The sequence below is a fragment of the Choloepus didactylus genome, chromosome 18 (genome assembly GCF_015220235.1).
Source record: "Choloepus didactylus isolate mChoDid1 chromosome 18, mChoDid1.pri, whole genome shotgun sequence".
Lineage (NCBI taxonomy): Eukaryota > Metazoa > Chordata > Mammalia > Pilosa > Megalonychidae > Choloepus > Choloepus didactylus.
The window spans coordinates 32,560,165-32,587,813 of NC_051324.1; the positions used below are offsets into that span (position 1 = coordinate 32,560,165).

At 37.0% G+C, this 27,649-nt stretch overlaps 1 protein-coding gene across 8 annotated transcripts in view; it reads left to right on the top strand.

The window, feature by feature from the left end:
- The window catches only part of ACACA (acetyl-CoA carboxylase alpha), a 371,031-nt gene that overhangs the window by 197,898 nt on the left and 145,484 nt on the right, over nt 1-27,649 (top strand). For all 8 annotated transcript variants that reach the window (XM_037808139.1, XM_037808140.1, XM_037808142.1 and 5 more), the window contains 14 exons: nt 1,031-1,140; nt 1,944-2,025; nt 2,997-3,095; nt 4,978-5,084; nt 6,829-6,939; nt 12,569-12,778; nt 14,779-14,949; nt 15,969-16,130; nt 16,499-16,662; nt 21,664-21,814; nt 22,631-22,734; nt 24,501-24,582; nt 25,648-25,793; nt 26,538-26,688. In XM_037808139.1, the coding sequence (XP_037664067.1) occupies nt 1,031-1,140; nt 1,944-2,025; nt 2,997-3,095; nt 4,978-5,084; nt 6,829-6,939; nt 12,569-12,778; nt 14,779-14,949; nt 15,969-16,130; nt 16,499-16,662; nt 21,664-21,814; nt 22,631-22,734; nt 24,501-24,582; nt 25,648-25,793; nt 26,538-26,688 (1,850 nt within the window). The remainder of the gene's footprint in view (nt 1-1,030; nt 1,141-1,943; nt 2,026-2,996; nt 3,096-4,977; nt 5,085-6,828; nt 6,940-12,568; nt 12,779-14,778; nt 14,950-15,968; nt 16,131-16,498; nt 16,663-21,663; nt 21,815-22,630; nt 22,735-24,500; nt 24,583-25,647; nt 25,794-26,537; nt 26,689-27,649) is intronic.

Here is a 27,649-nt window from a genome sequence, read left to right on the forward strand (position 1 = left end):
AGTCCTTCCACCTACAAAAAGATTATGACTCACTGAAGTCCCAGATGATGGTTAGCATTTTTTGGCAAGAAAGTATTTTCTTCGACACAATGCTGTTCCACACTTAATAGACTGAATAATAGACTGAAAACCAAAATATTTTTATGACTTGCTTTATCTTGCTATTTGCTTTATTGTGGTCTTCTAGAACCGAACCCCCAATATCTCTGAGGTATGCCTGTTTAAAATCTTTAATAAATATGGTGGTGATGTCCTTGAACAAGTTATTTAACAGCTTGAAGCCATCGTTTCCTGTAAACTGGGAATCAATAATACCTATCATACATAGGATTGTTAGTAGAATTAAATTAGATTATATAAGTAAGTCTATCTATGTATCTATATATTAATATATATAGTGCTTAGTACAGTGTCTGCACATGCTGGCATCTCTGTTACCATGTTGCCAGGATAGAAGAGATACTAGGTGACAGATTTGAAAGTGAGTATTCAGCAAAAGAATATAAGGAGGAAATACCAGATGATCCCTCTTCAGTCTGTTAATAGACCTGTGTAACTAACCTTTCCTGTTAGCCAGCCTTCAATCCCTCCAGACATTTCCCTCTTTTCCCCATTCTATTCCAGCTGCACACCAGGAAAAGGGGTTTTCTTGGGGGATTGGGTGGGGTGGATAGAATGCAAGTTAACGATCAAGAGTCTTTTCCTCAGAGTGGTATAATTGTACTTGGGCCACCAACTGACAAATACATCAACTCGATATAGGGATCATGAATGACCCTTCAGTAAGATGACATAGTGCAGTGTTTAAGAAATGATGTTTTAGTTTAATGTAAGAGCTTCCTAAATGTGGGATTAGCCCATATTAGTGCCTGAGGCTTAACAAATTCAGAGCATCCAACTAAATTGTTTTGGAAATTACCCCATTAATTCTGTGGTTCTATATGACGGTCCCTGTCCTTTACAATTTTGCTGTGTCATTATATTTCTGAAAATAAATCATTGTTCTCTGCTAATATGTTTATATTTTCAGAATACATTAAGATGGCAGATCACTATGTGCCTGTGCCTGGAGGATCAAACAACAACAACTATGCAAATGTGGAATTAATTCTTGATATTGCTAAAAGGATCCCAGTACAAGTAAGAGATGCTGATGTCTCCTTTAAAACCAGATTCAGCCATTTTGCATTAGGCACAAGGGGAGAGCCAAAGGACTGGCATTTTACTTTTATATAAATTATCTTTTTGAAAACTTGTAATGTCTTTATATGGGATAAGTAAAACATGGATGGGAAAGATGGAAAGTCTGAATTGACTCAAAATAAATAAACATAATATAAGCAGGAGGTATGAAAGAGTCTTTCAGACATTGTTTATTCTATCCATCTCACCTTCAGATCATCCCACGTAAATGAAAGTTATCTATTTCCAGTGGAATATTCTTAGCCTAGAATTTGGTGGTATTTCAGAGAAGTAGATTGTTCCTTCCCTATCATATTGTGTTATGAGCTTTAAGGTAAGTACCTTAAAGCCCAAAAAGTAAAAGAAACTATTTGTGAGGCAGTGTATCTACTAGGTGTAAAGGTGGAGTTGGGTGTCTAAAATAATTGAATCTGTGAAAGATGACCACTATTTCTAGAAAAAGTCTATATAAACTCCTAGTTGAAAGGCTATGAATTGAGTTTCCTGAAGAGCAACAAGACTAGATGGAGTTTTAATATCAATTTCAACTTGGTTCTGACCTCGTCAGATCTCTTCAGAGGTTTTTGTCACAGTGTTCCCTAAAAAGTTTGCCAAGAAGTAGGCATAGAAGTTGAATAAAGTATGAGGCTATTGTGGCACTATTTTGCCTCATGATGAAGGGTCAACCTTGCTAGAGAGTAATACAGTTTATGGCTTTTTTTGTGAATTTTAAGAATGAGTCGTATTATGTTCCCTTGTAGGCTGTTTGGGCTGGCTGGGGTCATGCTTCGGAGAATCCCAAGCTCCCGGAACTTCTCTTGAAAAATGGCATTGCCTTCATGGGTAAGCCTTTCTGACATGCTATTCCTGTCTTTGTGTTTCTTTCTGTCAGTTTTTCCCATATTCCACTCTATATTCTGATTTTCTTTTGTTGAGCATATTATTAATCAGCAATTTCAAAGGAGCCTTCTTCATTTCTTATACTTTGCTTATCTCACTTTGTCCTGATTGTATTTTCTGTACCTGGGTTCTTCTCCATGAGGTATGGAGGAGGCTCTGATGTCCAAAACACAGGCTTTTTATAACTTTGCATTAATCTTCAGAACACATGTGGGGAAATAACTTGTTTTTAGATAACAAAGATAATTGAATACTTAGGATACCTTGGCAGTATACCCTTAAATATGAATCAGCACCTTCACATTTGAGCATGTAGGTTATATTCCTATAGAAGAGAGCTACTTCTTTTGATTTTCCTGCTCTCCTGTGGCAGAGAGAAAAATTTTGAGATTGTATGACTCAAAAGTGTTTCTATAGCTGTCTCACAGACAGTCCATAGTGGTGATTCTGCATTGTAAACCTTATTAAAGAGAACTCTCCTCTTTAGGTTTTCCCTAAGACCAAGGAGAGTTTCAGACTTGAACTCCAAAACCTTATAGTCCTTATTTTAGGATATTAGTTAAAACAAAACAAAACAACAACAACAACAAAAACTGTGTTATACTGGTAAAGTTGGACCATGAAGGATAATAAAATCAAAGTTACATTTGTCAGGAATTTAATTCAAGATATATTTATATTTATTGATCTCTCACTTCTTGTTTGCAAAAAGCTTACTTTATTAGGTACTACAAAGGATGCAAAGATGAGTCAAAATATAGTAGTCCCTATAATCAAGTTTATGATCTCCATGGTATGTGATGGAAGGAGTTGTAAGACAAATACAAACATAATTATAATACAGAGCAAAATATATGTGACAGCAATGAGGCCAAAATGTTACAGTCAGGGTTTTTTTCTTGTTTTGTTTTTAGGTCCTCCAAGCCAGGCCATGTGGGCTTTGGGGGATAAGATTGCATCTTCCATAGTGGCTCAGACTGCAGGTATCCCAACTCTTCCATGGAATGGCAGTGGTAAGAAATTATTTCTCTTTTGTGTCTTGAGGTCCAGAGAAGCTCAGTAGGATATTTGGGACTGTGATTTGGAGCTTAAGTTTGTTTAAAATATATTGGGTTACTCTGCAAGAAATAGAAATCTAGGTTGATTAACGGAACCCTGTGTCTCCTGGGTTAATTAATACACCTGTGATTTTATCATGTCTTAGGAATATAAATTTATTGTCAGGTACAGAGATGTGATTTGGAGTGATCTTGGGACTTACTTTGGAAAAACTCTGGTAAAACTCACGTGGTTCTGTGGATTCAGATCTACTCTAAGTAGGCTAGAATCTTCCTTAGAGGTGGACTTAAACCTTTGGGCCTACCCAGGACATGGCCTGGATCACTAAGATAAAACCTAAAGCCCACTTGACGTTGGGCCATGCTCTATTGGTGATTTGCCTTGCCTGTTTAATGCATTCATCTTGCTATTGCTCTTGATGCAGAAAACGAGATCAATAGTCATTGTTTCTTCAGTGGTGTTCCAGTTTGCTAATGGTGCCGGGATGCAAAACACCAGAAATGGATTGGCTTTTATAAAAGGGGGTTTGTTTGCTTACACAGTTACAGTCTTAAGGCCATAAAGTCTCCAAGGTAATGCATCAACAATTGGGTACCTTCACTGGAGTATGGCCAGTGGTGACTGGGAAGGCACACGGTTGGCATCTGCTTGCTCCCAGGTTGCGTGTCAAAATGGTGTTCTCCAAAATGTTCTGCATCAGCTTGGAACGGACGTCTTCAAAATGTCTCTGTAAACTGCAGCTATCCTCTCAGCTCTTGTGCATTCTTCAAAGTGTCCCTCTTGGCTATAGCAAGTATCTGGGCCTGTGTGGCTCTTTTTAAAGTACTCCAGTAATCCAATCAACACCCACCCTGAATGGGCGGGGTAACACCTCCATGGAAATTATCCAATCAAACATTTCACTCACAGTTGATTGAGTCACATCTCCATGGAAACACTCAATCAAAGGATTCCAATCTAATCAACACTAAATACATCTGCCCCCACAAGATTACATCAAAGAACATGGCTTTTTGGGGGACATAATACATTCAAACTGGCACAAATGGTGTGCAGAGGGATAAAATATTCAAAAAATGATTCATTCTTGACAAATTCCTTAAGTAATGTCATGTGAATCATTACAGTTAATAACCATATGAACGTCCTCCTTTTTAAACAATTGAGCCTAGGGAGCAGAGATACATTAAAATCTCCATCAAATGGGAATGACTATTGCCTTTAGGCTGAAAAGATTTGAACTCTTAATACTCAGACTTTCTGGGGGATTGCAATAGCCTCTCCAGACTGCTTGGGTCAAATAGTTTAAAATAAAAGGTCAAATTTGTTCTTCTTTGAATGGAGAGTCTGTAGCGTTCCCCCTGTGGCCGAGTACAGGGACATTCAGGGAGCATGGAATCATAACTCTGCCGAGGCCAATAAAACCGCCATTTCTATTGCCAAGGGCTCATAAAGATTAAATTATTTCCCAAATCCCTGGCCCTAGAGTAGGCTTATGCACAATTCAAAGGGATTTTGCTTGCTGAGTTGATGTGAGAAGACTGCAATGCCTTTTTTTTATTATTTTCGTCTTTTGTGTCCTTGCATTTTCAAGTTGTCCCCTGTTAGCTCCTGTTTTTCTCTGGAATGAGAACCCAAGTAGCCAGGTTCTGTTATGGCTAAATATTGGTAACCCCAAGGACTGATCAGGGTTTGTGATACTTGTTTTAAAACAGCATTTCTCTTTCTCCTATGTTTTGGATAAATATGAGAGCATTGTAAAGAAGATATAGTAGAAAATTTACAAGAGTAGAGAAGCTCTTGTGGCTGCTCTTAAGTCACTGTTGTCTATTGCAGGTCTTCGAGTAGACTGGCAGGAAAATGACTTTTCGAAACGTATCTTAAATGTGCCCCAGGAACTTTACGAAAAAGGTTATGTGAAGGATGTGGATGATGGGCTGGAGGTAGGTTACTAACTCCAGGGAGTGATGTCTTTTCAAGTGACCAATTATAGTCACAATCAGAGGGATTTGGAGTCTGGCTCATGGCATACCCATGATGGCATCAGGGTTGTAGGCCAGGAGGTATAGTTTATAAAATATAGAACGAGGAAGTAACTTAGATTTAACAAAAGCAATTTAAATTCAGTTTGAAACACTCTGCTTATCTGGGCAAGACATTTCTTAAGTGATTAAATTAAAGTTTAAGGAAGACTGATTCTTCCTCTCTTCACTGCCTGTTAGTGTTTGAGGGGGTCCAGTAAACAGCACACATTATCCCTTGCTTGAATTCAGAACCAAGGAGCAAGGCAGATAGAGATTAAAATGTCAGCTTGATTGTAGATAAAGATGTTGGCTTAAGTGTGTAGAAACAATAGGATTTGTACACTGAATTCCAGAGTTGAACAGACTCACTCACTGGTTACTGATAGTGCTGAATAACTACAGACTTCCCTCTTTAGAGGCAGTGCTTCTGTATTATTGAGAGTCGACACACATTTCCTGCCCTGGCTGATTCCAAACGGTTAGAGGCTGAGCTACTTGGGCTCACTACCTTCTTCCAGATTGACAAGTCACATAATTCACTTTTTTTTCCACTTGGGAAATAGTGAGTTTGTGAGCAGAGGAAAGCCAAAAAGCATTACTGTAATTATTGTCCACCCAATGCGGAAATGAGAACCCAAGCAAAAGGAGATCCTGTCCCAGCATTACCTTTTTTTCCTTTATAATTCTTTCCAGTTTGTTCCCCTTTCACTGTTTAACTAATTGGAAATGTCAGTTTTACCTCCATGTAGAGGCTGAAAGAGGGTATTTTAGAAAAACGTACTCCCTGTGTTTAACTTATAAATTCAAGAGTAACATTGAATGCTCAACTAATTTTGTTCCATATTTTGTTCTTGAAGTGAAGCATGCCTATATCTCTTTAATAAGGGTTATTTCAAATTGAATTGCAAATGCTATATTCCATTTGTTAAGGAACTGGCTATTTTGCTTATCAATTAAAATTCTTTGTTTTCCTGGTTATAATTATAAATATAAAATTTTCTGATAGAAAATTTGGAAAACCAGTAAAGAGATGCTGATTAAAACCATCAGTAAACCTACCACCCAGAGATAACGCCTATTAACAAATTCGTGTATTTTCTTCTAGTCTTTTTTCAATTCATAAATTCATATAGTAATACTACAACAATCTTTATTAATAGATTCCATCAGCTTATTTTAAGTGAACTATTTATGTATTTTTTAAAATAAAAATTATGAGTAATACATGAATACATTCGTTCTATAAGATATTCCAACAATACAGAAATAATACACTGAAATGTAAAAGTTTACATTCATCCATCTTCCTTTTGTAGATAACCGTTGGTTATTTTTCTAGACTTTTTTCTTTGCACTTACATATGTAGGGATGCATACATAATCAACATAAACAACTTTATTTCATTTTTTACTTTATGGGATTATATGACCCAGATGAAATTGCCAACTTTTTTTTCTACCAAAATGGTAATTTCTTTTGGTTCAAAATATTACTACAAATATCATTCTAGTACTTATTTTTTCACCTAATAGGGTGTATCTTAAATATCTATTTTACTACATTAAAACCTACTAAATAACAGCATTCTGAAAGGGAGAAAAATGCCAGTTGTATTCTTCCTTGGTAATACCACTCTTTCTTCCATTTTTTTCTTTCTTGAAGGCAGCAGAAGAAGTTGGATATCCAGTAATGATCAAGGCCTCAGAAGGAGGAGGAGGGAAGGGAATCAGAAAAGTCAATAATGCAGATGACTTCCCTAACCTCTTCAGGCAGGTAGGGTACAAGTTGTTTTTGTTTGCTTGAATTCCCATGTGTATCAGAGATAACATGATTTAACTCAAACTATAACTTGGTTGTCCAGAGAATATATAAATTTTCATTTTGTCTGTAACTAATCTGGTCTTTCTCACTAACCTCTGCTTGCTTATAAGCAGGGAAAAGAAAGTTAGTCAAAGTTCCAATTCAGATTGAAGTTTTATTTAATTATGTAATTCAAACAGGAGAATTATTCTCATATAAAAATATTCAGTTTCTCTGAGTGCTCTTTTCTATTTTGTTTGTGGCTCATGGGACTTCATAATGGCAAGGAAATGTTGATGCCTTTGGGCCCCTTTTCTGCTGGCATTGTAGATAAAAGTGTGTGGTTTGATTAACTCTTTATCTTGTTGCTTTTGGCTTGGCCAGGACCAGGCTATGATTTTTACCTCACTTCAGTTCTTGTTAGCTACGGGTCTCTGAGTTTCCACCATGTTTCCCATCTACCCTGTTGGAAATAGTCTGCACTCTCACCTGTGCTACACAGCAACCACATGTTAGCACAGGAATCCTATGGCAGGCCCATGTCATAATAGAACTGAGGGTGTCTCAGGAAAGCCAAACCTAGGATCTTTCTGCCTGACTCTCTGCGTTGCAGTCAAGTTGGTAAGCCATACTAAAGATTGCTTGTGGAGCCAGCGAATATGATGATCTCTTTTCAGAATCTTAAACAGAGAGGAAGAAAGGAAGCAGGAGTCTCTTCTGTCCTACTCTTAGTGTTATCCTCATATACTTGACTCATTTTTCTCTCTCTCCTACCAATACCAAGAAAAAAGAAAATTGGAATACAGTTCTGGCCTTTTCACTCTCCTAACTTCCCACTTTTTCTTATTTTTCCAATACGTAAGTTTTCTTACTTTTCCCATACATGCAAAAGATGATACTTTGCACCATCTTTTACTTTTTATTTTTATTTGCCTTTTTTTTTTTTTTTTAATATTCCGCAGCAGACTTCTTGCTTCACTGTCATGGGCTGAAGGGAAAAGCTATGAACTGTGTTTTCCATGATTTCAAATAGTAGGTAAAGTGATAAAGGTATTGTCTATAGGCTATTGCATTATCCTGTTTTGAAAGTCAGAAGTTGAATATTATTTCAGTCTTTTTGTTTACGTTTCCCTCCGTAGTAATACTAATTTCTTACTAGGGAGATCAGTGCCTTGTGTGGTCCAGAGAAAAGGTCTTCTGCTTTTAGAAGCAAAAGAAGCAGCATATTAATTTAAAAAGAATGCTAACTCCCTTAGACGTTTCAAAATTACTCTTACTTTGGTATCAAATAGTTGAAAAGATTCTAAAACTCTATGAAGAAATTTTATGTAAAAGCCCTTAAAGTTCCAGTAATGGTAAGCTAAATAACTCAATCTAATCCTTCCATTGAGACCTGCTAGAAAAACTGGACCAAAGTAAGAAAAAAACAAAAAAAAATCTATTTTAAGGCATTAAGAGATTTGGGGGTCAAAATTTGAAGCTAAAATTTAGAAGAAGGAAACCCAGAGAGGTGAGCCAGGCATTTGAATCCCCCTTTTCCCTAGAGATATCTTCTAATTTGGGAAAGGTAGCTGAAAAGCTGAAAAACTTTCAACAGACTCACAAAACAAAAACTGCTAAAGGGACAAAGGCTTCAGGACTTAGTGAGGAGGGGGAGCCCTGGAATATCTCCCATACTTTAGATTAGGATATTGAAGGGCTGTACCTCAAGAGTAAGGGTGACCTGGAAATAGACTAGCCCTCACAGGAACTAAAGCTTAGTTTCAAAACACTCAACCCCTGATTGAAGCAAGGTGATCTATGATTGCTTTTGCTCCTACCATTCTGTAGGAGCAAATGCAAATCCTCTCCAGAGAAAGATAATATCCAGAACCTCAAAGTTTTTGTTTACTTTTTCATATACATTATCAAAGCATCCAGTTAAAACTAAGCAGGCATATAAAATTGCATGACTGAAAACCAAGAAGAACAAGACAGTAGAAATAGACCTACAGATTATCTAGATAATGGAACTATCAGACAAGGATTTTAACCATGCTTAATGTATTCAAAGAAATAAAAGACAAGATTGAGCATTTTGGAAGCAACTGGAAATCATTAAGATGAACCAAATGGAAATTCTAGAGTTGAAAAATACAGCAACCAAAATTAGTAACTCATTAGAGGAGTTTGATAGCATATTAGATACAATTGAAGAAAGAATTAGTGACTGGAAGACAAACCTGAAGAAAACCCAGACTAAAGCAAGAAGAGATAAAAGGGTAAAAAATATAGAAGAGAATATGTGAGAATTATTTGTAAAGATGACTCAATAACTTCTCCCATCTCCATATGCCCTCACTTTACTGTATGGTTTTGCTGCTCTTTCCATTAAGAGGTAGTGTGTCCTTTTCCATCCCTTGAGTTTCTTGGGTCTTGGGACTTGTTTTGACCAATAAAATGTGACAAAAATAGCATACAGGTTCTGAAGCCTAGACCTCAAGTGGTCTTGTAGTTTCTGCTTTTACCCTCTTGCATTGAGCCCTGAGAATGCCATGTGAGGAGCCCAATATAGCCTACTAGAGAAAGACAGGCCATATGAGGCAGAGATGAGTTCTCCCATTGAGGCCTCCTATACCTACTAGCTGATAGCCAGCACTAACTATGGGACATATAAGTGATGCCATATTAGACCATCCAACCCCAGTCAAACTGTCAGATAATTGCAGTTGCATGAGTGACTCCAGGCAAGACCAGCAGAAGAACTGCCCAGTTGAGCCCAGTTCAAATTGCTGATGAATAGAATCAAAAGGAAATAATTGATGTCCTAAGACAGTAAATTTTGGGTCATTTGTTAGGCATCAATACATAACTCACACAGAAATTGATACCTAAACATGGGATACTGCTTTAACACAAAAGTAAAACATGGGGCATAGGCTCTGAGACTGACTGGTGCTGGAAAAATGGTGAGGAGGCTGTTATCATTTCTCCAGAAATGGTAGAACAGTTGGCAGAAAGTGTTACCTAAGGTATCCTGGAAAATAGAAGACGTATTTAATGAACTTGTGGCTCTAGTTAAGGAATTGTCTAAGCAAAGTGTTGACAATATCTGTTTAGTGCTTCTGATTATATATATGCTAAGAAACTGCAAAAGAGAAAGGAGCTAAAGAAGGAGATGTTTAGTTTACAAGAAGAATGTAGAGGAAATATAAAGAGTCCAGGACTTGCTGGGATGAAAATAGAACTGTTTCTCATTTCCAGTCTCCGGCTTCCCAAAGATTCTCAAAGTAAAAAGTAGCTTCAGAATAATGGCCAAGTCAAGAGTGCCAGTAAGATCCATTTTGACTTCAGAACTATTTAAGACAGTACCTGTTTGACCCTCTCAGCTAGACAAAAGTTTTTCTAAGAATCTTAAGGACTTTGTTCCATAACAGGCAGATACGCCAAAAGTCTGTCTGGAAAAGAACTATGGATATGGCTTTTGGGGCAAGAAGTGAACCCCAAGATGATTCAGTATGGAGCTACAGTTTTAAAGAGACATGAATTGATGAATGCACCACTAGCTTGAACTAAAACGAACAAAAACAGTTCAAAAGAAAAGAGGCCTCTGGGTTTTCATCTTTTTATGGTCAGGAAGCAGGCTGAGAAAGCTATTCAGCTGTAAATGTAGATCATTTCCAATAAAAAGAGATACTTCTTATAGAATGGAACCAAAAGCTCAAAGGTGTAGAGCTATGAGCAGAGGGGATCCATGGATTAAAGAACCACTCCCATGAAGCAGAACCAAATGCTAATGAAATAAACATTCCCTGCCCCTGGAGTAAGGGAACCTGACAACAAATACCCCATCTGATTAGCGTGGACCAGTGATTTTTATGTACCTCTCATTCCTCGCCGCTTTGAACAGGAATATACACTGCAGTTATCGTCTCCCTATCTCACCTTTATATTTTAGAAGCGTTGGGGGCAGATTACTTGTCTTTTTAGTTTCCAGGTCTTTGGAGCAAGAGAAACCACACCTAAGAAGCTGCACTTAAGGAGCCTTAGTCACTTCCATACTTGACTCATGACGAAAATGAACTTCAAGCCTGATGCCATGATGGGATGAGACTATGGGGGTTTGGGGAGGGGATGAGTCTGTTTTACATGTGAGAAGGTATATGAGTTATTGTGTCCAGAGGGTGGATCATAGTAGGTTGTTTGAAGAAATGGCTGCCGTAACTCCTCCCATTCCTGTATGTACACCCTTTTGCAATGTGACTTTGCTGTGCCTCTCATCAAGAGGTGGAGTCTCTTTCCCCACCCCTTGAATCTTATCTGACCTTGTAGCTTACTTAGATCATTAGAACGTGGCCATGGTGACACTGTATAAGTTCCAGATCCTAGACCTTAAGAGGCCTTGCAGCTTCTTCCCTTACCCTCTTGGAACACTGCACGAAGAGACCTGGTCTAGCCTACTGGAAGATGAAAGGCTACATGCACCAGAGATGAGTTGTCCCAGCTGAGGCTCTCTAGACCCACCAGCCAACAGTTAGCACAAATCACCAGATATGTGAGCGAGACCATCTTAGGTCATTTAGTCCACTTGGGCAACCACCCGATGGTATGAGTGTCCTCTAGCAAAACTATAAGAACTACCCAGATGACCTCAGCATCATGAGCAAATAAAATGGTTGATGTCCTAAGTAAGCCACTGAATTTTTAGGTTGCATGGCAATACAGAACATAAAAGACATATGGGATAGAATGAAGTGATCTGACATCACATCCTTGTAGTCTCAGAGAAGAGAGAGAGAATGGAGCAGAATCAATATTTCAAGAAATAATGGAGTAGAAGCTGTATTTGAAGAGATAATGGCTAAGAATTTGCCTGAACTGACGAAAGATACCAAGCACAGATTCAAAAAGCACTGTGAACCCCAAGGAGGACAAATACAAAGAAAATCACTCCTAAGCTTATCAGTAAACTGCCACCCCACCCCCATCCCCTGCCCAAAAATGAGAGAGAGAAAGAGAAAATCTTAAAAGCTGGAGAAAAAAGATTACTTTTGAAGGAGAAACCATAAGAATGGCAGGCAGCATCTCAATAGAAACAGTGGAAGCCAGAAGACATCAGGATATCTTTTAAGTACTGAAAGAAGATAATTTTGTGTTGAATTTTATACCCATATCCTTCAAAACAAAGATAAAAGTTCTTTGAAAAGTATAAGGAACTACAGTAATTCAGGATATGATGTAATATGAACCAGGAAAGCATCTAGTCTGGATCAAGTTGGACATTTGTTTACATGGGGTTAATAGCAGTATTTTGCCCTGTGATAGGATTTGTGTGTGTATGTGTGTATGTGTATGTGTTTTCAAATATTTTTGTTTACCCTAGTAACACACAGTATGTTCATATGTTTTCCTATTTCTAAATTAATATTGGTTATATAACTAAGAATACAATATCTTAAAAATAGGTGAGGGCAGTTACTGTATTTTATTCATTTTGTATTCTTACTGATTACCATGGTCCCTGAGACTTCTAGGCATTTGACTGTTGAAATTGAAGCAGCTTATCAGGATAACAAAAATTGTTACCAATTATGAATTTGCTTTATTTCCTTTTCTATTATAGGTTCAAGCTGAAGTCCCTGGGTCTCCTATATTTGTGATGAGACTAGCCAAACAATCTCGCCACCTGGAGGTGCAGATCTTAGCGGATCAGTATGGCAGTGCTATTTCTTTGTTTGGTCGTGATTGCTCTGTACAGCGCAGGCATCAGAAGATTATTGAAGAGGCACCTGCTGCTATTGCTACTCCAGCAGTATTTGAACATATGGAACAGGTGTGTATAGGAGAAGCTCTGATTTCTGTTTTCTTATATGGAACTGCTTTTTATTCAGCTCATGTGTCAATCTTAGAATAGTGGAATTTCAAGCAAGCATTTTAGTTAATTAATACGATTATATGCTTTATCTAGAGGAAAATTTTTTTGCTATTCTCCCTTTGGGGGAGTTACAATGAAAATTTTAAACTCTAAAAGTAGTAAAACTTTTTAAAAAAACAATGGACTATTTTGGGTAGGGATAAAGAAGAGAAGTGTTTGGGGATTTTTAATCTCATTTGATTTTTTTTTAACAAGTTTGTGATAAACGAGCAGTTCCATTTTCTAGATTGATTATAATTATGTCTTCAGATGAGTTTATTCAAATCATTATCTTCTTGAAATGGCTCCCAAGTATCTTTACAATTCACATATTCTATATTTTTGTATAGAAAATAATGTCAGAGATCTTGAAGGATGCCTTGGAAACAGTCCTAGTTTAGGGTTCTGAACAGTCTTTCCTGCTTTTTCTCTATGGAAGTAAATTCTTTACCCATTGTCCTTCAGGGCACCTGACTTTGCTCTTTTGGAAGTTCTTCCTTGTTCAGTTTTCGCTGTAAATTGGGCTTTGGACAATATCTTCTTTGGAAGAGCTTTCACAGCCTGCTTCCTGCTGGTGCAGGGTTGGGGATGCAAAGATTTACTTCAATCATCAATCAGTACTTGGAAGGCCAGACACATGTTTTCTTTAGTAGTATAATGCCTTCAAAAACTTAGTAAGCTTCTGGGCTGTTTGCTTCCAGTCATCTTCAAGGTGGATTAACTACACCCAAAGGTTTCTTCTGGATATAGAAACTTCCTCTTTTGTTTACTGGCTTCTGTGCCTAGACCATCTTTCTCTTCTCAATTTAAATATGACTACCCTGAGGTCAGCTGAAACTGAAACAACACCCTTAATCTGACCTTTGACACTGGGTTGCTTCAGGGTGAGAATCTAATCTTCTGGGGTGTTTTTTTTTTGGGGGGGGGGGTTGTTATAAAAGCAGTTTGCTTTTTCACATTCTGAGCTTTTCTAACTATTTTTCTTAGAGCATAGTTGGCATGTAGTCAGCCATCCCAAGTTATTGTAGGAGATAGTTTATCACATGTTTTGTTATGCTATAACAAAAAGGCCACCAAATGTCCATCCTGTAATATCTGTTTCTTTGCCACCCACTATCCTATTGCTAAGCCAACACCCATATTTTAACTTTTGTAAACAGCAGCATCCTACCTGTAGTTAATACTTTTTGTATTGATTAAGGTACAGGTTAAGCTGCTGTAACAAAGAGATCAAAAAAAATATATTCACGAAAATAAGATAGAAGTTTATTTTTCCCTCTCTCAATAATCTGAGGTGAACTCTCCAGGGCTGTTGTGATTGTTCTGCTCCATGAGGCCATCTCGACATTCAAGTTCTTTTTATCCTGTTTTGCCATTTTTAGCATGTTCTTACCTGCATAGTTGAAACTAGCTTGCACTATCATGACTGTATTGTGATCCATAGGAAGGGGAATGTCAGGAATGGAGGACAAACACAATTCAGGATTTGTGAGTATCACTCACTACTGCTGACATCTCAGTGATCAAAACTTAGTGCTGAGCTACAAAAGAGGTTAGAAATTCTAGTTTCTAGCTTGGCAGCCATGTTTCCAGGAAGAAGGGGAGAGTGCTGGGAATATTAGAAACTAAGAGACAATGAAGACATGTGCTTGCATGTATGTACTTATGCCTGATTGGGTGAGGTTGCTTGGGATTGAAAATGAAAAAATTCTGTTTTCTCCCAGCTTTTCATTGAGTTAGCCATGTCCAGGGATCTTGTATTATAATTGGAGAGGGTGAAATTTGCTCTGTTGGGGCTAAAAGCCTTTGGTGTATCTTATAAACACTGGATATTTGAGTCAGGGAAAGGCTCTAGATAAGCAGTGATCCAACAGCTGCATAGGTGAGATACTTATGTTTGCTTATTTTCCATCTTTGAGTGTGCGGTGAAACTTGCCAAAATGGTTGGTTATGTGAGTGCTGGGACTGTGGAATACCTGTACAGCCAGGATGGCAGCTTCTACTTTCTGGAACTGAACCCTCGGCTACAAGTAGAGCACCCTTGTACAGAGATGGTGGCTGATGTCAACCTCCCTGCAGCACAGCTCCAGGTGAGTAACCCTGATTTGGACTCAAGGAGGAACCTAGAGAAGTTAGGAACATCAGAGGTACCTGAAAAAGTTGTTTAGTCAGTGGCACCTCTTCTCGTAGTCTAATGTTCATTTCTCTTGTACTATGTGGATTGTGCATGTGTAGGTTGGTTTTCTTGATGTGATACAAACATAGGGAAATTATTTTATTTTTAGCTAGACACATTAGATATAAACTGTCATATTTTAGAAAGAAACTTTAAAAATAATACGCTTTTTCAGTTGTTTAGTTATAGAGAACTTTACAAGTGTAGTATTACTGCCTACTCCTTTTACCTTTTTTTTTTCTTCTTTTTTTTTGCCCCAACTCCCTTTTACTAGTGTTCTATATTAGAACAATTATTCCTATGAGAGTGGTGATCAAGGTTTTACCTGGCAAGGTATGATAGAACACATTTATTTTTATAATGTGTAAAGTGCTAGCTGTCAATACTTTTGTCTCATCTCAGCCCAGAAAACAAATGTTATGGGAAGCAGTAATAGCTAATGATGCGGTTTGATACTATTTGTATCTAAAATATTCTTGTCCCACATTGTGAACCCCTTCTGTGTTTCCGTTAAGGACTGAAGATTTATTTACTTCCTCCAGTGGTTTGTGGGATGGAAGAGATAATTATGACACATTAGGACTTCTTAGTTGTCTGAAGTTCTTGAATATTCACTGACACAGACTCTTCCCTTTGATATTTTCATTCTGATTCTTTAATGGATGTACAAAAATAGAAGGAAACTCGTGTCTGTTGCATTTGGAATTCAGGGATTTTTTTTTAAGGAGTGGGAAATACCTGTAGAAGCATATTTGATTTTAAGTAACTTAGAGTTGACTGGTTTGATGATTGTGGAATACAGGCTATAAAAACAGAATGTTTCAGGTGGTGGCTACTACAATAAAAAACCTTGTAGACAAACAGATAGCCTCCACATTTTAAGGAAAATAACTGTGGAAAATGAATGACATGTTTTTTATTATTACCTTTCAGATTGCCATGGGAATCCCTCTATACAGAATCAAGGACATCCGTATGATGTACGGGGTTTCTCCCTGGGGTGATGCTCCCATTGATTTTGAAAATTCTGCTCATGTTCCTTGCCCAAGGGGCCATGTTATTGCTGCTCGGATCACTAGTGAAAATCCAGATGAGGTAACCCACCACTTAAAAGTTTCACACTTTTTCCCTGCTTCTGAACTCTAATATTAAAGATAGTATCTGAGTTGCATACTTCTGAAATATCTTGGGACTTCCTCTGGGGGGGGAAATTTATAGAGGTATCCATCAGAGCAGATAAATGTTAAGTGATTACTGCTCCATTGATCATTTACTCTCACTTTATCACCATGGAGTCCTCAAAGGATCTGTAACATCGGATCTTAACTCTTAAGTTTTTATGATTTTTGTGCATCATTTCTGCTTTTGTGTGTGATTAGCATAGAGCTTAAACAACAATTATGTAAATGTTCTCTTCCCTTGGATGTGTATTATAGTCTCTCATATTTGCCATTCTCCAACAGGGTTTTAAGCCCAGCTCAGGAACAGTTCAGGAGTTGAATTTCCGCAGCAATAAAAACGTTTGGGGTTATTTCAGTGTTGCTGCTGCAGGAGGACTTCATGAATTTGCTGATTCTCAGTTTGGTCACTGCTTTTCCTGGGGAGAAAACAGAGAGGAAGCAATCTCGTGAGTATAATAGCATTTAATTGCATTTTACAAAATAAATTCATACTTATCTTCAGTTAAGGTATAAGTATGGGAGGAATGATTACCATTTATCTGCTACAGAGGTACCAGTATGGACAACCTTTTTGAAAATGTATCTTAAATCATACATGCATTTGTGTTAATGTGTTAAATTATGCAGAGTTTTGCTGAGTTTTTCTCTTTGTTGTTCTGAGGCTTTTAAGTATTTTGTTTTCAAATATTTTGATAAAATGATAAAATTGAATACTTTATGGATGTCATATTTTCCCATAAGAACACTATTATAATTGAGGGGCTGAGGAAAGACAGATTCTCAACCAGGGTTTGGCATCAAATAAATCATAGATAAAATCTTTCATTTGTCATCAAAATAGATGTATAGCTATAACATTCTATAGTCATTTGCGATAAAATTATGTTGCTTGTTTTTTGAAACAGGCATAAGGGAACTGCCCGCATTTGTTCGCTAAGAGACCTCAGTGTATTATACAGTATACAGACAGCTTATACAAATAAAACTGATATATCAAAGGTGTTATTACTTAATATTCTATTAATAATAAACAATAATTAGGCAATTTTGCTTGCCTAAAAAGTAGGGCTTTAGGAGGGAATTTGGAGCTCAGATATTTTATAATATCTATCCAAAATTGAACCACTACTTTCCATTTTTCAATAGTTTATTTCCTTGTACTAAGAATTTACTTCTCTTCCCTTGACTTTTGAACTGTGCTAAAGAGTAAGTCATCAAAAAATATTAATAATATTGGTTAGTAACAATGTTTTCAGAAGTAGAGAAGTCTCAATATCTCTCTATTTTGTCCTCTACAATTCTTTCCATTTATTCAAAACTGCAAGTGGAATTTTTCTAAATTAAAGCCATATTACCAGAAAAACCTTCTGATATAAACTTGCGATTTTTTTTTCTCTCACTGTCATATCCTGCTTTGCCAAAGAGTGAAGGAGATTTACATTAGAGTTTGCAAACTGGTAGATTTCAAGCAAGTCTCAACCTACAGACATGTTTTGATTGGCCATAGTTTTAATTAAAAAAGAAAAATTGCCAGTATTAAAAAATTGGGAAATTGCAATAAAAATCTGTGGATTTCTTCCTTCTCTTCAAAAATGGGTTGATAATGACAAGAGTGGTTTTATATTTCATTTTGCAAAATTTAGCTGGAGCTTTGTGTGGCTGCTTCCTTAAGATGGGACATGAACTTGCGGTCCCTTCAGCCCCCTTCTAGTCTGCCTTACTCATTTATGATCCCTGACAGGCCCTATTGGCATTTAGGTTTACAGTCCTATTAGGCAGATCACTGTGTATTTTCTGTGGGACATGTCCTATGACCAAGTCCAGAAGCCTTGCTTCTTACTTCTCGACCTACTCTGTACAATTCTCTACAGTATAAACCTAATTAGATTAGATTAACTTTGAACCATCAAAAATATGGTCTCCACAATATAAGCTTGCTTCTTTTTTTTTTAATTGTGAATTTTAACATATATACATGACACTGATAACTTTCAAAATACGATTTCACTAACTGTTAGAGAGCAAATTTCAAAGAATGTCATGGGTCACAGTTCCACAACTTCAGCGATTTCCATTATTGTAATACATAACATACATACAGAAAAGTATCATCTCTCAATGTATAGCTCAACCAGCAGTCATATAGGTAATTTCAAAAATTGTTATGGGTTATAGTTCCATAGTCTCAGTCCCTTCCCTATTATGCAATACAAAGTATATACAGAAAGGTGAAGACCTTCAAGGCACATTTCATTGAGCAGCTATAGAACAAATCCCACAGGATGCTATAGGTTACAGTTCCACCATGTCATTTACCTCCTTCTTAGCCCTTCCAAAACTCCAGCATCCAAATATACATATACATATATATATAATTATGGGAAGTATCAGCATGCATAGATCTTTGTTAAATCTTATCTTGTTTGTTGCTACCCCTTCCTCTCACTTAATCTCTTTCTCCATCTTCAGGGGTGTCTAAGTACTGAGCACCCTAACTTGTTCATATTGAGAGGGGGTGTCGACAGATTGGGGAAGGGAGCTGCTTCTGATAATTGATCTTAAAGAAGCTGTTGCCTCTGGGTTTTAGGCCTTGTCTGGCATAGGAACATTCTGGTGGCTTTAGGTTTCTGAGAGATAAACTTAGTGAGTGAGTATTTTATAGAATCTCAAGTAGGGATCTAGGTAATTGGGAACTGCTTTTGGTAAGGGTGTGGCATACTGTAGCCATTTTGGATGTCTAGCTGGAGCTTGCATAGAGAAACCTCCAGGATAGCCTCTCAACTCTATTTGGGATGTCTCAGCCACTGTGACTTCAGCTTGTTGTCTTTCTTTTTTCCCCCTTTGGTCAAATAGGCATTTTCAATCCCTCGCTGCCAGGGCCAGCCTCACTCCTTATAGTTTAAGCTTGCTGCTTGATATCATGCCCAAAGTTCATTATTTAGCTCAGAATTTTCTTTGTTTCTTCTTTCTGGTATGTTAGGACTATATTCTTCAGTTTGGTATTTGGACTCTTGTTCTCCAGAATAGCCCTAACTCATGTTTCCAGGGCCACTTGCCATAGATCATAATCTAAATTCCATGAGGACAGGACTATGTTTATCTTGTTGCTGCTGTATCCCCTGAACATAGTAAGCATTTAGGAAATGTTTTCTTGAATGAATGGATTTCCCACTAATCCCCCTACTCCTACCCTCTACTTCAATCATACCATTCCCTGAATACAACTCATATTTTCTTACCTCTTTTCCTCTATTCTTGCTATTTGTTCTGTCCATTCATTTCTACAGATATTTACTGAGTATCTACTATGTGTTGTTTCTGGGACTACAATGATGACTAAAGTAGGGGTCTCTGCCTTCATGGAACTTTACAATCTAGAGGAAGAAAGACAATTTTATAAGCAAATAAAACACAGTGTAGTAAGTGCTATGCAGTGGGATTATTTAAAGGTGTTATAGGAGCGTATAGCAGAGGCTGCTAAGTCAATCTAGATGGTGTTAGAGAAGGGTTCTGAAAGCAGGTGACATCTAGACATATACCTAAAGAGCGTATAGGAATAAGCCAGGGCAAGGGGGAGAGCACAGAGAGGAGGATGATGGTGGGAAACAGAATAATGTTCTAGGCTGAGGAACTGTCTGAACCTCTGAACCACCTGGAATACTACTGTCACAGGTAAACTCTCAGCTATACTTTTAACCCATGTCAGATTTCACATTCTTCATGAAAGTACAGGTAGGTAGATTCTCTTCCTTCTTAGAACCTCTCTAGCACTTTGTTTATATCTCTTTAATGGCGTTTATGATATTGTGCCTTATATTTTGAAAGCAATATTGTATCTGTATTCTCTTTCCCTTTTTAGCTTAGTTTGTGTCTTGAGTGTGTGAGATGCATAAAAAGTATTTGTTGAATTAAGTACCTGCCCTGTACAAGATAGACATTGAGCAGAACAATACAGAAAAATCTCATAATACTTGAAATTCTGTTAAAATTAGGTTTTTACACTTAATTAGGAAGTAATAAAAGAAATGACTAAGTCATTACACCGATGTCTAAAATGCAGTTTAAAAAATACTTTCATGTGCAGTATCAAGTTGATACCTGACTGTACCTAGGCATTTCCCTCATTGTATACAAACTTTTAAATTAAGGTATTAGCATTTGTCAAGATTCATTGAACTGTATACTTAAAATAGGTATATTTTATTGTATGTAAATTATATGCTGGTAAAATAAATAAGGTGTAAAGATGCAGAGAAGTATGCCCTAATTATAGTTAGCCAGCAATAAATGAATGGAATGATGAAAACCTAATAAGTGAAAGCTGAGGGTAGTTTGTATACAGCTGAGGATGGTTTGTATATAATTTGTTCTGTGTTCTTTTTTTTTTAGTTCATTTTTATTGAGATATATTCACATACCATGCAGTCATACAAAGCGTACATTCATTTGTTCACAGTACCATTATATAGTTGTGCATTCATCACCAAAATTAATTTTTGAACATTTTTATTACCACACATGCAAAAATAATAAGAATAAAAATTAAAGTGAAAAAGAACACTGGGTGCCTTTTTTTTTTTTTTTTTGCCCCCATTTTTTTCTACTCATCCATCCATTAGCTACATTTTTAAACAATCGTCTTCTAGATTCATGGGTTCTGGGTTGTAGTTTGATAGTTTCAGGTATTTACTGCTAGCTATTCCAATTCATTAGCACCTAAAAAGGGTTGTCTATATTGTGCGTAAGAGTGCCCACCAGAGTGACCTCGCGGCTCCTTTTGAAATCTCTCTGCCACTGAAGCTTATTTCATTTCCTTTCACATCCCCCTTTTGGTCAAGAAGATGTTCTCGATCCCAAGATGCCGGGTCTAGAGTCCTTCCTGGGAGTCATATTCCACGTTGCCAGGGAGATCCACTCCCCTGGGGGTCAGATCCCATGTAGCGGGGAGGGCAGTGATTTCACCTGCCAAGTTGGCTTAGCTAGAGACAGAGGGCCACATCTGAGAAACAAAGAGGCATTTGGAAGGAGGCTCTTAGGCACAATTATAGGCAGGCCTAGTCTCTCCTTTGCAGCAACAGTCTTGCCTAGGGCAAGTTCCGTGGTAGAGGGCTCAGCCCATCAAACCACCAGTCCCCTATGTCTGTGAGCACATAAGCAACCATCAAGGTGGGGTGTTCTGTGTTCTTTATATAATAAAATGAATGTGATTTGCCAGTGAACTTATGGTAGTATCAGTCTGAATTCATAAGTTTACTGATTTCTTCCAGATTTTCCCTATCTGGAATACATGTGAATAAGCATACTTATACGTGCACCTTCATTTGTTGTTGGATCTATCTCTCTCCCCTTCCTCCTACGCTCCAAATGAATAGAAAGATTTTGTAACATGATTGAAAAACACTGAAATGTTTGTTGCTGGAACACAACTGCTTCTATTCTTCTCCCAGAAACATGGTGGTGGCTTTGAAGGAGCTATCTATTCGGGGTGACTTTCGAACTACAGTTGAATACCTAATCAAATTGTTGGAGACTGAAAGCTTTCAGTTGAATAGAATTGACACTGGCTGGCTGGACAGGCTGATAGCAGAAAAAGTACAGGTATATATTGCTCCACTTGTCCAGAAAACTTCTGGGATTGGGTTTTTATAGGCTTTTGTTTTGATCACTTCATGAAATTTATTTGATTCTAATTTAAATGGTTCTTCAGCTACCTGGAACAAGGTAGGAGTTGTAATTTTAGCACTGTAAGAGTTCTTGGCCTGTGTTAGACAGTCATTTTCCATGTTCTAGTATTACTTTCTGGGGAATATTTGAAGAGAGGTATGCAATGGTTGAAATACTTCCTTTTTCCTCATCTATGTTCAAAGTTCCTCATCTATCATCTGGTTCAAAGTTACCAACTTCTACAGTGCTGATGAAGGAGCCCTAACTTAAATCAAGAGGGGTTACCCCTTATTCCTGAATTGCTGACCCTCCTTAATTACCTAAGATTTTATATAAAATCATTAGATTCATGTAAATTCTCTGAAGTTCCGAATTTTGGGTATTCAACAATTTCTTTGAGATTACCAGTAGCCAAATCTTTGTTCCTTTTTAAAATTTAATTAATAAAAGCCTGTTTTTCAGCTGCTCTTTGATTGTCTCAGTGGAGATCCTTAGGGAGAGTGGGGAAAGGTGTTTTCCCCTAATCGTACTTTTATTCATCTCTATTCAAATGAGGCTCTTCAAGTTCTAAAAGTAAATTTGTTCATTTTTATTTCTTAAAAATCAGTTGGGGAGTAAGAATGGAGATTTTCAGTGCTAGCTGTCTTTTCACAGCAAATTTGAACCTGATTTGAATTGAGGGGACATGGTTTGGGGATCCAGGTTTTTTTTGTTGTTTTTTTTTTAATCTGCCCTCTTTCTTTTTTTCAGGCAGAGCGACCTGATACCATGTTGGGAGTTGTGTGTGGGGCTCTCCATGTGGCAGATGTGAACCTGCGGAATAGCATCTCTAACTTCCTCCACTCATTAGAAAGGTGGGCTTTGTTTCTTGTAAGCTGCATAAGCTAACCAGCAGTCCTGAATATAGGACTGAAGCTGAAAGACTCATTTATTCTTTATTTGTTGCCTGGCAGCTTGTGAGTGCTATTTGTTATTCATTGACTGGGGAGGGGATATAGGAGTTTATTTTGGGAATCTAACTGCAGATTCTAAATATTAGTTTATACCATTGTTAAAACAGGTTGCTTTAAAAGAAAAAAAAAAGGGAATCCAGCTAAAGTAAACATTCTATCATCCTGTATAAGCATCAAATTTCTCCAAACCCTGGTGATGAAATTTGGTGTTTCTCCCTAGCACTGAACCCTAAATATTTCACATTTTACTTGCAACACTTTTCAAGAATTGATAATTGAGGGTGATATCAAGATAACCTCATGAGTCTTTCAAGTGAGGATTAGACATGTATAGTACTGAACTAATTTCTAACACTGATTCTAAGCTCTACCTTTGAGTCCCGGAGGAATGGTCCCAAAGGCTAGTTATTTTAAAACACCTTTAATCACAGGCACTTTTATTTCCTTCTGTGTTGTTAGACTTGTATCAGCTCCCTTGTGAGGTGTTGAAAGGCAGAAAAGAAATAAAATTTTAAATATTGAGTGGAGATGGCACAGTTATTCAATCCTTATAAATATCTTTCACTGTGTTACTCTCAGGTGTTAAAACCTCCAATTTTCCTTTTGTATCAAATCTAAACAACTCAGTGTGACTTTCAACCCCCTCTACACTTTATCATAAACCCTTTTTACTAATCCAGTTTTACTTATTTCTGTTTCTCAATGTGCAATCTCTATCTCATTAAATGGTTTCTTACTGGTTTACAAATGTGCTATGTACAATGTCCCTCTAGGTCTTTTTAGGAAAATTATTATTTTTAATTTATTTTTAGAATTCTTATTTTGAAATAATTTTGGAAATATAGAAGAGTTGCATGGATAATACAAATAATTTCTGTATATCTTTACCTGTACACTGATGATTCTCAAATTGTCATACTTGCTTTATCACTCCCTCTTTATTACTATCAAAAGTCTGTCTTGATAATGCTTCCCTCCTTGGTAATGTCTTCCTTTTTCCTTTCTACCCAGCCATGGCCTAATGCTTTTTTTTTTTTTTTTTTTTTTAAAGACCCCAAGTAAATTTTCTGTTGAAAGGAGTAGATAACGGTAGATTATACTGGGGTTTTATTAATTTTGTAAGTTTTAATTTTATTTATTTTTAAGAACAGAACAGTTAATAATCCACATAATTAAAAATGCAAAAGGCATAAAAAGGTAAATAGTGAAAAGTCTCTTCTCACTTCTCTTCCCCAGCAAACCAATTCCCTTCCCATAGGCAACCAGCGTTACTAGTTTCTTAAATAATGTTCCAGAAATAATCTAAATTTATGTAAACATATACGTGTAATATTGGTTTCTTCTTACCCATCCTCCCCCTTTTAGAAACACAAATGGTAGCATATTCTGAAACTGTTCTATACCTTGCTTTTTTCACTTAACAGTATATTTTGGAGAATGTTTCATATCAGTACATTAAAGGTTTCATCTTTCCTTATAATAACTGCATAATATTTCACTATATGGCTCTTCCATAATTTATGTAATCAGTCTTTTACTGATAGCCATTTAGTTGTTTCCAGTCTTGTGATATTCTACAAAATGCTACAACCAATAATCTTTGAACATCCTTTATAAACATTTAGAACTTTTTGGCAGTAAGTGTCTCTTAATTGTTGTTCTTTCAGGGGTCAAGTCCTTCCTGCTCATACACTTCTTAATACGGTAGATGTTGAACTTATCTATGAAGGAGTCAAGTACGTACTTAAGGTATGCTTAATCCCAATGAAACCTGTACGTTATTTTTGCGTCTCTTTATTAGCTTTCTTTCTTTAGGTCAAGAGGCAAGGGGGAAAGTTTGTTTTATTGGGCTGGGGCATTAGTAAAATTAAAGTCATTATTTATGTTGATAGCCTGAAGCTGTATTTGATGATTCTATGAAAATCTTTTAGTTATTCCTAAACTTCACATAAATAACCTAGAAGTAAAGTAAGAGGGGAGTAACAACAAGAACAGGGAGAAACAACTAAGGTAGCCTATTTGATTGCAGCAGGATTGAGCCATTCCCATGAATTCCTTCTTCTCTGACAGATCTTTTTTTTTTTTTTAATCTTCATTTTATTGAGATATATTCATATACCACGCAGTCATACAAAACAAATCGTACTTTCGATTGTTCACAGTACCATTACATAGTTGTACATTCATCACCCAAATCAATCCCTGACACCTTCATTAGCACACACACAAGAATAACAAGAATAATAATTAGAGTGAAAAAGAGCAATTGAAGTAAAAAAGAACACTGGGTACCTTTGTCTGTTTGTTTCCTTCCCCTATTTTTCTACTCATCCATCCATAAACTAGACAAAGTGGAGTGTGGTCCTTATGGCTTTCCCAATCCCCTTGTCACCCCTCATAAGCTACATTTTTATACAACTGTCTTCGAGATTCATGGGTTCTGGGTTGTAGTTTGATAGTTTCAGGTATCCACCACCAGCTACCCCAATTCTTTAGAACCTAAAAAGGGTTGTCTAAAGTGTGCGTAAGAGTGCCCACCAGAGTGACCTCTCGGCTCCTTTTGGAATCTCTCTGCCACTGAAGCTTATTTCATTTCCTTTCACATCCCCCTTTTGGTCAAGAAGATGTTCTCCGTCCCACGATGCCAGGTCTACATTCCTCCCCGGGAGTCATATTCCACGTTGCCAGGGAGATTCACTCCCCTGGGTTCTGACAGATCTTTTTTACATTTATTTTTGAAGTATTGAAATTTTGTCTGGAGTTCTACCTGAAAGGGACACACTGACTTATCCCTTTTGGTCACATTGCCTACAGGTTACTCGACAGTCCCCCAACTCCTATGTGGTGATCATGAATGGCTCATGTGTGGAAGTAGATGTGCATCGTCTGAGTGATGGAGGGCTGCTCTTGTCCTATGATGGCAGCAGCTATACCACATACATGAAGGAGGAAGTAGATAGGTGAGTGGCTGTTTGAGGTCCACTCTAAAAACATTTGTTCTTGAAAGTTACTCTCAGGATTTTTCAGTGCCTTTTTTGGTTCTCCTTTTTAATTAAAAAAAAATAAAATTGTACAATTAAAAACATATCTCTACCAGTCTGATACAGTAGACAGTAGAAATAAATTCCCCTTTAGAGGCAACAGCTGTAACAGTTTCTTATATATTGTTTTAGAAATTCTGTGTGCATATGCAAGTTAGATTTATGTACATACTTTGTTTTTCTTTTAAATACATTCAGGAATTAAAAAAACTTTCATCAAACACAGTTTTGCACCTTGCTTTTTTCCACTTAACATATCTTATAGGCTGTTTCACCCCATAGTGTTGTGAAAATTAAATGAATTAACACATGTAATGTGCTTAGAACATTATCTGGGATATAATAAAGGTTCAAGAAATGTTAGCAATAAAACATGACCATCTTCTCCATGTTTTTCTGTTTTAAATAGATTTGCCTTCTTCTTTGTAATGGTCTTATAATATTCCGTTATGTGGATGTACCATAATTTATTTAATCTGATCCTTATTGAAGGACATTTTGTTTATTTGGCATTGTAAACAATGATGCAATAAATATCCTCTATGTATGTGGGTAAGATAAAGTTTAGAAATTTTTTTTTTAAGGTTGACATTATTCTACCATTCCCCCTTTATGTCCTGAGGTGCTTTTTTTTTGGCTTACATGTTCCCGCTTATCTCCTAGATATCGGATCACGATTGGCAATAAAACTTGTGTGTTTGAGAAGGAGAATGACCCATCGGTGATGCGCTCACCTTCTGCTGGGAAGCTAATCCAGTACATTGTGGAGGATGGGGGCCATGTGTTTGCTGGCCAGTGCTATGCTGAGATTGAGGTCAGGGTGGTGAGTGGGTTGTTGGGTCTTGGGAAGGAAGGTAAGAAAAGAGTTAGCTGGGATGAACTAAGGCTGAGGAGTAATAGAAAGGAAAGAGCATCAGTTGGTTTAATTTGGGTTGTGAACCTTAAAATTTTTAAAACAAATAGAAAGCTCTCTTTGATGGAGGAATCTCTAGCTCTAAAAATAGATATTAGGCAACAATACTTCAATACTTATTGAGTGTTAGGTGTTGTGCTAAGTTTTCATTTTTTATTCTGGTAAAATATTCATACAACTTAAAACTTCTCATTCTATCCACTTGCAGATATACAATTCACTGGTATTAATCACATTCACAGTGTTGGCCCCTATTACCACCATCTATTACCAAAACTTTTCTGTCACCCCAAATGGGAAATCTGTGCCAGTTAATGCTTAATTGGTATAGAATGGTACAGAATTCCATTCCCCACCCTCACTACTTCTCATTCCCATTCCTCACCCTTATCTAGCCACCGGTAACCTGTATTCTAGTTTCTTACTTTATGAATTTGCTTATTCTAATTATCTCATATAATTGAGATTGTACAATATTTGTCCTTTTGTGTCTGCTTTATTTCATGCAACATGATGTTTTCAAGGTTCATCCATGTTATGGCACGCATCAACTTCATTCCTTTTTATGGCCAAATAGTATTCCATTATACACCCACACACACACACACACCACATTTTGTTTATGCATTCATCTGTTATTGGGCACTTGGGTTGCTTCCACCTTTTGGCACTTGTGAATAATGGTCTATGAACATCAGTATGCAGATAACTTGTTTGAGTGTCTGCTTTCAATTCTTTAGGGTATATTCTTAGCAGTGGTATTGTTCTTAGATGCTGAAGAAGAAACTTACCTCTAAAACCATTCATCTGTGCAAAGAGAGGGCAGATTCCAGATTCTAATTTACTTTATTTTTCACTGTAG